Below are 15,245 nucleotides of genomic sequence, written 5' to 3'. Positions count from 1 at the left end.
ACGGTGCTTTGTTCCATAGACTTTCAGAAGTGAGAGGGTCCTGGTGGGGACTTAAGACTGTGACTTTTTATTGTTTACAACAAGACAGTATATTAAGGACTTGGTATGTTTGTACGATAGATTGCACTAGGATCACAGGGAACACATACTTTTAGCAGATATCACATACATTGTGTCGTATCTGGAAAACGCCACTTCTCCAGGTCACTAAGGGAAAACTTTGTGTCGCGGGAGCGGCGTTGCGATCCACCTACCCGAATCTCAAGAGGGGGCTCCGGGTAGTAAAGCCAGAAAGTTCCCAGGTATGTAGCATCACAGTGTCCTTGGTAGTAGACACATCAGGATTACATGCACAGAAACACGGTAATCATTCTTATTACAATAGCTGCTGTTCCTAATGTTATGACTTTTGAATTAAAAACATACTGTAATACCATAGGCGCCATTAATGTTACAACCAATCATGAATATACATTTTCTTTTGGGACTGCTTCATGGGTTTCTTCCTGGAGAAACTACTAATTTAAAAGAAATGCAGCTCAAATGATCCTGTCTAACCTGTCACATTAACTTCAATAAACCCATCAAAATAAAAAGCATAAAAAACATGCAGAAGGATGGGGCATACAAAGCTACCTATAATGTAAATATAGCTATAGATTGCTGCAAATGCTGTTCCATTTCCTATTACAAATGCTTAAAGGTTGAAATTATGTTAAGAGTATTAAACAGGAACTCAGCCACTCGGTGTCTCAAACCAGGATTCGCTAATCCCACAGAACAATGGCACCATTATCTATGTAATGACAACACAATAAAATGAATTTAAGGGGTAAAGCAAAGATAAATGCACATAATTATAAATAAACTGAATTTTAACCTCCCTAATTAAATACTAATAGTTGACAATGTCCTGCAAACGTCCAGTTTAGTGATTAGATGCCAGGCCTGGACATCTGGAACACTGGGCATGTGTCCAGTAGGTGACTCACCCACCAGATCAATAGAATCCAGAAGAACTTTTGCTTTGTCTCAGGATTCGTTCTAAAGACACCTTCTAACAACCCATAGTGCTCGGTTTCTTATTTTCAAGACTATTTATAGTCTGGGCAAGGTCACTCATATTAAAATAACGAGCAAAAAGATAAAACACTTAAAACTAATTAAATAGGTTTAATGTGTTTTCAGAAATGAAGTTTAGGAACGAAAAGCCTTGTAAACAGTAAAGCATTTTTTTTAAATACACCCTGCTGAGATAGGGAATAACTTGATGGAGTTTTGAGGGACAATCTCTTGCAGCTGTAGTTGTACAGAGTAGTGTTGCCAAAGTCTGTCCATGGTTCTTTTGTATCTTGTCTGCATTTCTTTTGAAGCAGAAGGCCATATAAAACCAGTTTATTCTACGTTTTCATGTAAAACGCAATTAGGCAAGATCTCCCATCCCTTGGTCTGGGCTATTCATTTTCCTCTACTTATTAAAATGTAGAAGATATATAACATAGATAATTTGTATGACTCCTTTGAGGTACTGAAAGCATACTCCGTTCTGCCCTGTGACCATAAATGTAAATGATACTCTTAACCAGTGCTTTTGTTTGATGCAGCGTTTTGACAGTGTTAAAAGGATATGTTTTCACAGCACAACCCAGATTTAGGGAAAGCATGACCGGTCCTTTAGGGTCATCTTGAGTCATTGGGTTTGACATGCAACAATGTTTAATATTCTTTCCATGAATTTTACCATCAACATCGAACAAAATATCGATATCACTTCCCTGTGATAACAAATTCCATTTTCTAGAACTAGAGAAAAATAGCACAATAGCTCTAAGTTCTGCTTAATTAACAGTTAAAAACCTAACTACTTCCATAAGTAACAGTCGGAGATAACACGTAGCACGCACACATTTTTAAGTAGAAAATTTTAGACTGAAAAAACGCACGAACGTAACAAAGACAGCCCAGTTTATTCCCCAACTATCAATACTAAGTGTTGCGCATCCTATGCTCGGCCATCTATCACAAAGGGATAAGTACTGCCATTTTCTGCAAAGAGTTTGTGTGTTTTGACCTGAGAATGAATCGGGAAATAAGGCATGACTGTAAATAAAGTTACACTACTAATGTTCTGGCTTATTCGCTAACCAGAAGTGTATTCTAGACCCCCATCTCCAACAAGAATATCAGTAGAAGAACTAAATGGGAAATGCTATAGATGAGATACACGAGCTCTGTAAGGTTCCAGGCAATTTGTATGACAACTTGAATACAAGGTTAGTATCTCCTAACATATACGCTTAGTTTCTTAACATAGGTGTATATCGTATTGTATTTGTGCTGCCCAAATAAACTACAATAAGACTTCTTGAATATAGCTAGCCCCCCACGTGGTTTCTTGGAGCCATATCAGTGGTGGCTTGCAACATGATTTCCCGAGTTAGGGGGAGCTTCTCATATATGGACATCATGTTACCCAAAATGCAAAGCCTCCACCTTAAAAATCTGCAGCCAAGAGGGCAGATCATATATGCATGTGGATGAAAAGTGAAGTTGCTCCTTTTGCACTAGAAATCTGAACCTTACCCCCACAATGCCAAGGAATATATGGGACATAAGAGCAAGTGAAAGGATTCAGTATGAAAAATTCTCGTGCTGTGTGTAACATGTTGTGATTTGTTTTCTCCCTGTGCTGGAGAATAAATGATTCTTGTGTACAGCACATTTTAAGCAACTCACACCATAGGAAAAAGAAAAGCAGAAGGGAACATATGTATAAATGACAAACACTACACTGTGTCCTTGAATATCTTGTATTTGTGAAAAAAAGAAATGGCTCTGCATTTTGGGTCCTAAAAATATATGGCAAAACTACCCAAGGTTGCATTTGTCTAATTGTATGACATTTATGAAAAAAGCTATAAATACAATTCTGCTCCTTGAATGTTTTAGCTTTTAAAGAAAAAAAAAAATACATGAGAATTTATTGTCTTAATGCAACTACAACAGATCAATCTAGAGTTAGAACACTGAAGGATCTTTGTATTCCATACCAGTCTTTAGTAAGAAAAGTTATGCATAGATCCTTTCAACCAAAGCACTGTATAAGGCTCTGTTCACTTCTGCTGTGTAATCTGAAACGCCTTTAGTTGTTGCTGGTACCATTCTGGTGCCTCTGGGCCATTTTTCTCAGTTGGGTTGTGATCATAGCCATAGGCCACAGTCAATTCCTCATCCTTTTCCACAGCCATGATAGTCCTGATGCACTTAATGGGTCCAAATCGTGGATGGACAAACCTGAACACAACATAAATTCTGCTTAGTGTTTACAATATCATTATTCATACATCACTATTTATTATACTCCCCAAATATCTATGTTCAGACACCAATGGAGACCCGATCATGTGCTTAATATGCTTGCATTGTCTTCTAATCTATACGGTACTGTTAAGGATCTAAATTTTTTTATGGAACAGTAACTCTTTTAGATCTTTTTTAGATCTGCTTTTAAACGTTACTACAAAGTGGCTAAAATCCCCTAGAATATTAATACAAAATTGGGTACTTCTAAAGGAGAGTTAATACAATATAAGGATGGCCCACAGAATATAGATTTATACTTGAGGGGAAAAAAAATAGTAAATCAATATAAAGAAGTAGCAGTCTTTTCTAGAATGACTGAACATCCCAGGAGACAAGTGGAGTTTGAATGATACCTTTATTGGCTAACTACATAAATATAGATTGCAAGCTTTCAAGACCTTGAAGGTCCCTTCTCTCATCTTTTATGAACATCCCAGAACGCCTGGTACCAGCACAGAACATGAAAAAAGGAAATGACGCCAGGTTCTTCAGAATGATACTTACGTGTCATACATACAGTTGGGTGTGAAGGAATGGTTGGCTTTGTGGCCCAACGATGAACAATACTTTTCAGTCATATTGTATGGCTCTGGAACATCAATGACTGTTTCCTCATCTAGGGATATTGTGTTGCCATTCATAGACCAGTCCCTACTGTCTACCTAACACAAAAAGAACACAATTTCTATTTTACCAACCTGATAGTTGTTTTAGAAAACCTCTTGGATGTTGTCATTCACAACTTTTTTTTCTTCTACTAACTAAATATGCCTTTGCACATCTCAGAAACCCAAAAAGATAGAACAATTTTTCCACAAGAACTAAGGGTAACAAGCACAAGGCCTAGACCACTGAAACCAAATGTCTCTAGCATAAGACCACTTCTATGCGCTTGTGTTTCTATTATAGATTGTTATGCTATACAGTACACTACTCCTGTTTACCCATTGTAAGCTATATCAAAATATGATAATCTTCTTATATTCTATATGTGTTTTTGCCAGCCAACAGTGTTGTTGCCTTTCAGGCAATTGTTGTTGTGACGTTTGTAATGGCGCAACTAGTTCAATTACACTTGTATAGAGAACTGTCACTAAAGCTATTAGACATGGCTAAATACTACCCAGATATAGCCCACTCCCATCAGAGTTATCAGTCAGAAGACATTTGTGTTAGTAGGTCAAGGGTGTGCAATAGTTAACACTCCCAATATTGATGAACAACACCCATAATGCTAAGACAACCACTTGAGTGCAAAATAGTAAGGGGAAGCCAATTTGCAATGTTAATATCCCCTGTAAAAAAACAAGCCTCTGAATCCTTACCTCATGATGTGTAATCCTTACACCATTGTAAAATGACATAACAGTTTGAGGCCCGGCACTTATTCTCGCATAGAGACCTTCTCCAGCATTGGAAACCAGTGAGGGAGCGGTATAAACTCTACAAGACAAAAACTAGATGGCATTACATTCATCTATACAGTTAACTAGATATGTATAACTAAATTAAAATAAAAGTAAACTATATAGAAACTGCAGTGGATCTACCAGACATCACTTTAAATTGTATGTAGATGTTCCTGCCACATGAATATCTCATTTTGATAGCCGTCAATAGAATTACAACCATTTACGCGGTGCGTACCAGAAAGACATAAGTAACAGTGGTGCATCTTCTGGTGCCATAGCAGTGTTATTGTAGTTCTATATTCCCCAGATTATTTTTAATATATATTAAAATGATAATTTTGGCTTCTCATCCAAAATTTTCTGAAAATAAGGTCCTTGACTTCCATGATTGTTTTCTGCAGTGATGCGCTGGCTGACAGAGATACTGCTCTACAGGGAGAGACAATTTACCATCCCAGATAGGCAGAGGGTATCCAGCAAATACCCTCTCTATGGATATATTGTATGTCACTTACTGCATGAGCAACGAGTGACTGTCAGCAACTCATCACTGCCTGAAAGCAGCTCATAAAACACTAGATATAACCAAACCATCTTAATACAGCAGTAGTTGTTCCTTTCCACAGACACAAAAGTTAAATCCTCGTTAAGATAGATAAATTCCGGTAGATTAACAATTTTCATCATATACACATGATTGCTTATCCAATAGAGCGATATGCATATCTTTTCCTGATCTCCACAATACGGAGATTATACAAATGGCTACCTTTCTGATTCGTAGGGGTCGGCAAGCAAAGGATTTGTAGCAATACAGGATGAAGTAGATTTATCAAAAGTATAAACACTGCCTATAAAAAAGAAAATAAAGAAAACTCATTAGGGCAGAAGTTTTCATTCTTGTACAGTTGGTTAATTAAAGTGCCTACTATGGACCATAATGAGTGAGGTCAAGCAAACACAGTCTGATTCTGCAGTAAAGGACTGGGCTACCGATAACCTCCCCATAGCACAACGCATAGGATGCTCAATAAGTTTTACCAATACGAATGTTAAGTAAATAGCTCGTTCATTGGACTCCATTTTATTATATGAATATACTGGAACTATGGGCAAATTGGAGTAAAATCCTGCTTGTGCTGTACCCGTCTGCCATATTACTATAGATTATATGTACATGGTTCCATATAGATGCCTGATTATTTAGGCCTTATTTGGTTTGTTCTTGGGGGTGAATCTACCGGTTTAGAGGCATGTGAAGGTAAACAACTCCGGAAACTGTAGAAGTCCAAACAGCAGCCAGTGGAACCAGACAGTCTACAACCCCAACTTTGGCCACTATTAGGATTACTGGGGAAATATTTACATAATGTTATGTTGCACACTGTCACATATGACATGAGCGGTGTCATGTCCTGATCTACGAAAGGCTTCCAGGTTGTGAGAACTGGCCTCTTAAATAGCAGAGGATTATGGGTATACGAGTACTTGCATGAAACAAACTATAAAATTACAATTTATGCAACTTTTTTGTGACATGTTACATATATATACACCCAACAACCATAAGACAATAACAAAAAGATATAACGGTATATTGGGAGTTCCCATTTCATAAGAGGGTGTGTTTTAAAACAAACATCATCCAGGTGAATTTACGGTACGTTTATTGTTAACAAAGGCAGGTGCTATAGCCTCTGCTTGCTAGCCATACTACTGAAAGCACCCTGGGAAAGAATCATTGAACGTTTGTATTAATAAATCAACTTACCACCCGGGACCATCTCAAAGTGAGGCTTTCCTTCTTCTACGGATGTCAGATAGGTCAGTTTTGCTTCCAACATCTCTCCATCAATAAACTTTCCGTACAGAGCTGTTCTTCCATCTGGGTAAACGTAGGCAATCTTATCCCCAGTCATCTCTCCGTCCTCATTCACCTCCCCAACAAGGCTGCCTCCATCCTGCAATGCAGTGACGCATGTGTAAACACGTCCAACAATGGCCTGAACTATGTTCTTTATTTTTGTAACCGTTTGATTTAATGAATTGGCTTGCGCGTTTATCCCACTTGTGTGTTGCCGTGACACGTCCTGTACATAGGAGGCTTTTTACACAAAAAACATCAGTGCACATTTTCCTTATTATGGCTGAATTCTTGTTGTCTGTCAGTTGATTCCAATAATTTACATTTCAAAAGTTTATTTTCTCTGTCATTTCCCCCCCCCCATGTAAATTATGGAGAACAGTGGATAAAGTAAAGGGAAGGAAATGCTTCCTCTTGACCCCCTAACACTGAACAAATATAACACACACATCTGTCATTTGAGTCAATTTTGAGTAAAAAAGGTCCCTGTATCAGATACAAAATAAAATGAATACCACAAGAACACCATCAGAACTCAGCCACTAGTTGTATACCCACGAAAAGTGACAATTGCTGCTGTGGGCAAAATACTGGGGCAGTAATGTTCCTGCTCCCTCCCTTTACACTGCCAGTCACTACCCACAGAGAGAAAAAAGAGCCCTTGTTTTAAGTCAAGCTAATATCTTAAATGTTGATGAAAGACAAACCGTTAAAGGATATAAGCAATCTTTACCATACTTGTAGAAATGATCTTACAGGATAGTAGATCCAGCAGACGCCATGTCGAACGTTATCTTTGTATTGACCTTTGAAGATCAGTCTACCATCTGCGTCAAACTCCTGAGCTGGACCATTTAGCTCCCCATCCACATATGTACCATGAAGGGCTCCTCCATCCTCATAGGTATAGATACCTTGGCCTTGCAATGCATCATCCACATAAAATCCTTCCAGGGCGCTAAAAAAAAACAAAAAAGACCATATAAGATGTGTTATGTGTGAAAACGGTTCTAATGAGAGTCCTCAGGGACTTCAAACAACCCAACTATATTGAAAAGGTCTCTGTGTATGCTGGTTTTGGTAGTAAAGAGATGAGTCTAAATGAACCATACAAACCAAAGGCATTTTAAAAAACAAAACCCTACCCAGATAAATCAGTACAATTTCTATTTAAATAAGAACCAAATATGTCCTACTTCTAATTCACTATACTAAATAAAAGGTTTCAACTACCTTATAGCCTTTAATACATTGCGGGGGAAAAAGCGTTACATGAATTAATATGGTAAACTATATATATTGGTTTTTTTCCCAGTAGAAGTTCAGCATGTGAGGGTTTGAAGACACTCAACTTATCTTTCTAGGTAGCTCACAGCAACTACAAAACAGAAGATATTTGGCTATTTTCCGGCCTTAAAATCCAAGCTTTTAACTTCATTTGATATTGGTCCTAGGTACATAACATCTGGATTATGGGCAACTCAAGGGGTCTTGGGTAGCTTTATTTATCTGGAGCAAATTAGAATATCAGATATTCTTACCACAGTTCTGTTGTGGGACTGGTCTAATATCTATTTTTTGGATAGTAAATTCTACCAGACGTTGAGAGTGCTCCAGTAGTTGCTATTATCTGCTGAATGGGCCACAGAAGCAATGGCTATCCCATGCCAAAACCCAACCACTGCAGACTTGGATGGCTTTCTCACAGGACCTTCTGCTTTGCATTTAGAAAATGTATCCTCAAGAGAAATAGGCATCTTCCTCATAGCTTTAACTGCAGCCGGATCCACTGTAGGAACGTGCCAGCAAATAGATGTTGTAGGCCTTTTCTGGCTGATTCAATTGCTCAGCTATGTTATTACAAAATGCTTCACAGACTGGGAACAACTTTCTAAATATATCCAGTAAACAAATGGTAAGATCTCTTTACTTCAGTATCCCCGGCCATATCCAGGGCTGCTATATAGATAAAAAAATAAAAAAATAAAGATACCCACCTTTCTACTGCTTTCTCTTTTTTTCCTTCACTCTTGTTTCATGCCATAAACGTTTCCATATATACCACTGCATACCCTTAATTGTAGATATATGTTGTGGCAATTAAGTCTCAATATCACTGCAGAACTGAGAAATAAAGCCAATGACACCACTACCGTACCTGCCATCAAAGAAGAAGAACTTTCCACGTCCATTTTTTTCACCGTGTACAAAGTGTCCCTCAAAGCGGTCCGTGGAGCTGTAGCTCACTGTGCAGAAGCCATGGGGCAAGCCATCTTCATCCAACTCACCTACAGAGAAAGATTGTTCAGGAAAAGGGTTGTTATACATGATATTATTTTCCACCTATTTCACATGTACTTTCTAAATGTGCATTGCAAATGTAAACTAATGTACTTCTAGCCTTTGGAGGTAGACGATCATCCTACATAGTTTAGGATTAAACAACAACATTACTTAAATTAACATGCATTCTACTTTCCCTGTAAGAAGGAAAATGAAACTACGTTTACGTAGTGCTAAAACCAACTCGTTAAGGGTATTAAAAATATATTCTGTTAAAAAATAAAGCCATAAGAATATAACCTGAACACATTTCCCAGCTTCTTTAAACATTTATTTTCAATAACGTGATAAGGCACATATACACACACAAAACAGATGAAAAAAAAATTCCTTGTCGATAAAGCTAAATGTGGAAATATTGGAAATGCAGTTTGAAATGAAATATACTTATTAAAAAGGAAGAAAAAAAAAACACTAAAAACTGACATGAAAAATGAGGCTTGAGATGCAGTTGATTTAAAGGAGACAGCTCTGTGAAATGTGTTAACAATTTTAAGTAAAAGGAAGAAATTGCCATACATGAGTGTGCACGCAACACCGGTCTGAATACAAGGACTACAGGGTTATGAATGAAAAGTGATGCTGGTGAATGTGATGCACTCTTCTTGGCAATGTCCAAGCACGTGGAAAGTTGTGTGTAAAAAGGGGAAAGGGTGTAAAATGAGACTTGTGTTATTTTCTCACTGCAATAATTTAAAAAAAATGCATGCATCCATGAGTACGTCATAAAATGCAAATAAATGCACATTTTACATACTGTATACTATTGGCTATAGTGTTTCTTTCAAATCAGATTACTCATTTGTGTAACGAAATGTATTGAATTAAAAAAAAAAAAAAAAAAATGCGGGACATGACAAGCAGTTTCTTGCAAAACATCTGTTTAATAACAATTAAACAGGCTACAGCTAGAAAGTAGACGTCAATGTGATCAACATGTGAAGAAAACATCCCGTAAAAACATACAACATATATTAGACTTGAGCAAATGGACAAAAATGATTCAAACACATTTTTTTTTTTGATTTTGGTCCATTTGTTTTCCGACAAAAATTTTGTTTCTTGTCCTTTCAGTTTGGAAACTAAATTCACTCCGTCTCCTGTTTTTACTCTCTCATTCTATCTTGCTCATGGTCCACGAATGTCTCCCGATCTTCTCCGCCGCCTGCTTCAGAGTCCCTATCCCCTTGCCACACAGTTCCACTTCTTCTCCTGCATCTTCTGTCTTCATTCGCTGATGCTTGTGTCTTCGTTGTCCGCTTCTCCATGGACATGGCCTTCCGGTGAACTTCCACAGATAGATTGGTTGAGAAAGAGGTACTGAAATGCTGCTTTTTCTCAGTGAATGTGTCATTATTCTGGACTCCTGATGAACTGTGTTCGCGGAGAAGCGGACAGGGAAGAAGACAGGAGAACGAGATGAAAGAAGAAGAGGAGCCGCACAGCAAAGAGACTGGGACACAGAATCGGCCAGACATTGCATGAGAGTGTGAGAGTACGTGAATGAGAGTGTGAAACCAAAATTTGGAGCATCTTGCTTTATGTCATGGCAGGTCCCTCCTCATTTTAGGAGATTTGCCTGAATTAACAAAATTAGTAAATTTCGTTAAATTTTAATTCATAAAAATCCGAATGTGCAAGTCTAACATAAGCGTGGCCCATGTGGTTGCTTAATAATATCAGAATAAATAGGCTATTATTAGGTGTTATTTTGAATCATAAAATAGTAATATACTAGAGAACCTTACCCTGCGGTAAGTGTCATGTCTGGAATAACCTGTATTCAATTACTTCATGCTGATATTACTATGTGACTGTTCATTTCTAATTATCCAGAGATTAACATTTGTAACAATGTATCCAATAGCACTACTGGCAAAGAAAACAAAAAAATATAGTTAAAAAAGGTGCGGGAGATTGAAATTCTGTCAGTTAATATGTTGTTACAGAGGCTACTCGTTAACGGACACGTATGACCTCTCAATGAAAGAATTCCGTGCCGCAGGCGGTCTCTTCATCTCACTTGGCATTGCTCTGGTCGTGTGGCCAGTTTGCCTCCGCTGCCCATAGCTTCCCGTAGTGCTTTACATCTAAACTTTTATCCATCATGGCTCTAATCTCTTTTGTCTGTCTGCTGTCACAGCACAGTGCTCGTCTCGCAGTAAAGGAGATTATTCTCACAGCAGCAGCGAGAGGTAATTCGCTAGGCGTTAAATAAACAGAGCAATGGGAAAGGCCAGTCTATCCCTCTAATATCAAACATTTAAAACTTTATATATTTTTTTTATTTTATATGTATTATTTGATCACCTTGGTTATACAATAACATAAAATCCAATAAAATAAAAAATGCTTCCCTTTCAAATGTCCATTTATGCCCCAGTGTGGGATCAAGTGCGGCTTCTGGATGAGGCCGATTCAGCGTTTTGGACTTTTCCTACACTACATTGGCTTATGTGTGGAGCCGTGAGATGGAAATGAGTTCTGGCTTCATACTGGCTCCCCTCGTACCGTGTAACCGGAAATATTGTAAATAAGCCTATTAAAACATCTCAGACAATAGCAGACCTAAGAGATGTATGCTCAAGAGCTCACATCAATCTCCAGCGGAATGTAGGTGAAAGAGAATGGTGTCTGTGAAACGAGATGGTCAACATGGCGTCACTAAGTTAAAGTCAGTGCTGGGGCCAGGAGTACTGGATTTCAGAATATCCAGGAGGCCCAAGTTTACTGTTAACTGAGGATTAGAGCTATGCTTTTCTGATGCCTATCTTAGTATGAACTTGTAAAAAATTAGCTTTCCGTAGAAGCTGCAGCTCCCACCTCCTGTGAGGCCACCATGATCCGAAGCTTCAATAGGAGCGCCCAGGACACCCCCAACCACCGAAGCCGACGTGTCAGCACATTTATATGTACGAAGATGCCCAACCACTCCATGCTAGTATTATAAGACACTCACTGCGTTGTCTTATCAGTCCGCAAGACATGGGAAGCTGGAGGCCAGATAACTCCCTAGGGCATACATGGTCCAATGTTTAACCCTTTGAGTGCCAAAGGGCGAGCGGCAATGCCTTACTCAACATACCAGCACCCGCAGAGTTAAACTCAGGCAATCTTGCTTCCTGCCAAGAAAACACTTGTGCTTCGGGGCATGCGAGCCGGGCGTGCGCAGCAATCAGCCAAGGGAGAGAATATTTATAGACAGCCATCTTCGGCTACATTGTGTCAGCGAAGCCTCATCGCTCACGTTCAGAGAAAAGTCGATCTTATTTACTAAACTTACCTTTAACTTGAGTTTTTTTTGTTTATCAATCAGCGTGATGGTTTTGGAAACAATGTAAACGTTCATCTCATAGAAGCTGTGGCAGAGCTATCATGGTCTAATCATTTTCCCGTCTTATCACCCCACCGTTAAAAATGCCTTCATAAACCTATCAACAACTTTATGAAAGGGCAGCTGCCTTAATGGGGAGGAATAATCATACAGATACTAAGAACAGATAATAGCACGTACGGGAATACAAGCAAGGTGGACTTTTCATAGATACATAGTCTTTGGTTTAATATGCAAAACCCCATTAAATGTGTTTACTTTATATGCAGAACAGTACATGATCTGTTATAGGCTCCACCGCCTTTTGGAACAGTCTCAGGACTATTCTGTGCGACAGACAAGCCGCTTCTCCCCCAAAATCTGTGCATAATTATATTAAAAAAACCTTTTTGCCGGCGGACAGTGTGGTTTATTCACTAAAGGGTTGGTTGCAGTCTTTACTCCCTGCCTATACATTCAGAAGATCCACTGCAGTGAGCGTCTTCTGTAGGAAGAGTATGGCTGGCCCTGCTTAATGTATAGTTAAAAGGGATATGTCTCCAGTCTTACCTTTTAGTTTATACATTATACAGGGCCAACACAGCTCTGGTTGAAGAAACTTGCTACTGACGGCCCTTATTAACGAATAGAGAACAAAAACCCAAACCTTCCCTTTAGTGAATAAACTCATATTTGACATTTACAACCAAACTTCCTTAAAGAACACGCCATGCACTTGTAATGTCAAGCTTTAAAGGACTACAAGTCCCATCATGCTCAATCTCCCCACGTTGTTGCTCCTAGATGTAACAGGGGAGAAGATACGAGTATTCTTTTTTCCTCCCCTGATCCTTTCTACTCTTGCTGTGTTGGGGTGAGTATTGGCGGTTTGTACACGAGGAGCAGCGCCTGCACATGGTGTCATCTGCCTGCTGTATGTACACGATGCGAACACGTGGTTAATCTCTGGGGTCTCCATGATGATCGCATGTATTTTAACCCCCCCCCCCCCCCCCCCCCCCCCCCCCCCCCCCGAAACAAGTACCCTATGCCGGGTTAGCCTGCTTCTCCTTCCCTTCTATGGACCGGATTCCCCACTAGATCGCTCCTGTAAATCGATCCGCTGCACGGATATTACGTGGCCCCCGGCCGCTGCTAGGATCTGTACATCAGGGGTGGGCTTCCTCTTTCTTATTAGGCTTAAAGGAGGCGGATTCCTTGATGCCCAGAAACTCCTGCTGCGAATGTACACAAAAACAACAACAACCCACCTTCCACCGTCTCCTCCACGTTTTCATCATCGCTGTCCATGTCTTCCTCCGCGGTCGGCAAATTATTCGGAATACCCGGACTCCCCGCTCCCTGCTGGGGATTACTTGTCAGTGCAATGGCTGCCAGCCTCCGGTGATACGGAGATAGGCTGTCCGGCCCCTGTCCCGTCACCAGCCCTGTAACTGCCTGCCGGTCTCTGCCAGTCCCAGCTCAGTGCTTTAAATAGAGCTGGTGTACTGACATCACCTGGACCTGCTTAATGCCCCCCCCTCTGCTTAATGCCCCCCCTGCTTAATGCCCCCTGTCACTTCCCAGAAGCCTGGCACAGTGCTGTGAATCATCTGGCGCACACCACCCTGCACCCCACAGACCAAAAGTGTTTTTCTCATATTACATACATGTTACATGTTTACCTGGATACATACAACATAGTCTGAGTAGCCTGTATCTGCTGCGTGTTTCAGGGCCAGGAAGCTGCCTTTGTTGTCCTGGGGGGACTTCTGCAGAATCCCCCCCAAATGCATCTGCAAGGGGGATACCAGAGATGTTTAAAGGGACTTCTCTATCATATGCATTAAAGTCCATATGGTGGCTGGAGTGTCTTAAATAACTTCATGATAAGCTCCTTTCAGGAGGACCCCTCCCCTCTTGTATAGGTAATGCACTACAAATGTCCCCTTTACCAATTGTACACCACTGTGGCATATGATGGCATGTGTTTTTGTATGTTTTTTAAAATCTCCAGGACACACTACATACTACATTTCACTGCGCAACGGCACACAGTATAGGGCATAGTATTCACCTAGAAAATAAGGGGTTAAATAATACACTATACAAACACATCTTAGATTAAAAGAAGATACATATTCACAAGTATGCCAGCCTTTTGCTTCTCATGCACCTGCTTTTGTGGGCCACAACTCCCATCACTCATATCATCAGCTTGGCTGAGGGTGATTGAACTTCCAATTGTGTGTGTGTGAGCATGGATGAGTAAGTGTGTGTGTTCGAGCATGTATTTTTAAATGTGGTGAGATGGAGTGTGTGTTAGCATGAGTGGTGTGAGAGGGAATGTGTGTTAGTGAGTATGAGTAAGTGTATGCAATTTGTGTAAGTGTGTTTACATATGTGTGTCAGACTGTCTGTTGGAAGGAGAGGGGCAAGGGGGAAAGAAGGCACAGACAAGCTGTTTGAGGGGAATGATGGCACAGACCAGCTGTTTGGGGCAAAGATGGCACAGGCAGGCTGTTTGGAGGTTAGGATGGGACTGATAAGCTGCTTGAGGCAAAGACTCACAAGTTTGGGGCAAAGGTGGCCCTCACAAACTGTTTAGGGCAAAGGTGGCAGTGTGGGACATGTTGCTTGGAGAAATTGGGGGTCCTGGGGCAATTTTTGTACCAGGGTCCGGTGGTTTCTAGTTTGCCCCTGCTCTTGTTGAACTTTAAAGCAAAACTGCAAGTATGTACATTTCTGCTTTACTATCCTTGGAATATAGCCAAAAGAGATAAAGGGCTAGGTGACCGAGATTCATATCTGATTACATTATAGTAAAACAAACACATATGCCTACAGCTAATCTCACAGCTGTATTTATTTATTTAGCGCTACGCTCATACTACAATTTTTTTTTAAAATACTTTTTATTAGAAAGAGTTTTACTTTTTTTTTCTAACAA

General features: G+C 39.8%; 1 protein-coding gene across 2 annotated transcripts; it reads right to left on the bottom strand.

Moving 5' to 3' along the window:
* Positions 1-2,794: 2,794 nt before the first annotated feature.
* Positions 2,795-13,802, bottom strand: SETD7 (SET domain containing 7, histone lysine methyltransferase). Of its 2 annotated transcripts, XM_053461140.1 has the most exons (8): positions 13,567-13,776; positions 8,798-8,927; positions 7,396-7,597; positions 6,547-6,736; positions 5,545-5,626; positions 4,689-4,806; positions 3,868-4,025; positions 2,795-3,294 (listed from the first exon to the last, which is right to left on the bottom strand). In XM_053461140.1, the coding sequence occupies exons 1-8, from the start codon at positions 13,604-13,606 to the stop codon at positions 3,114-3,116; spliced, it is 1,101 nt and encodes a 366-aa protein (XP_053317115.1). In that variant the 5' UTR covers positions 13,607-13,776; the 3' UTR covers positions 2,795-3,113. The 2 variants fall into 2 exon arrangements, with proteins under 2 accessions (XP_053317115.1, XP_053317121.1); XM_053461146.1 differs by lacking the exons at positions 2,795-3,294; positions 3,868-4,025; positions 4,689-4,806; positions 5,545-5,626 and having other exon boundaries at positions 6,566-6,736; positions 7,373-7,597; positions 13,567-13,802.
* Between the last annotated feature and the right edge of the window lie 1,443 nt (positions 13,803-15,245).

This window comes from Spea bombifrons, chromosome 1, assembly GCF_027358695.1.
Source record: "Spea bombifrons isolate aSpeBom1 chromosome 1, aSpeBom1.2.pri, whole genome shotgun sequence".
NCBI classification, from domain to species: Eukaryota; Metazoa; Chordata; class Amphibia; order Anura; family Pelobatidae; genus Spea; species Spea bombifrons.
The sequence above is the reverse complement of the archived record's forward strand: the minus strand, read 5'-3'. Positions and strand labels throughout refer to the sequence as shown.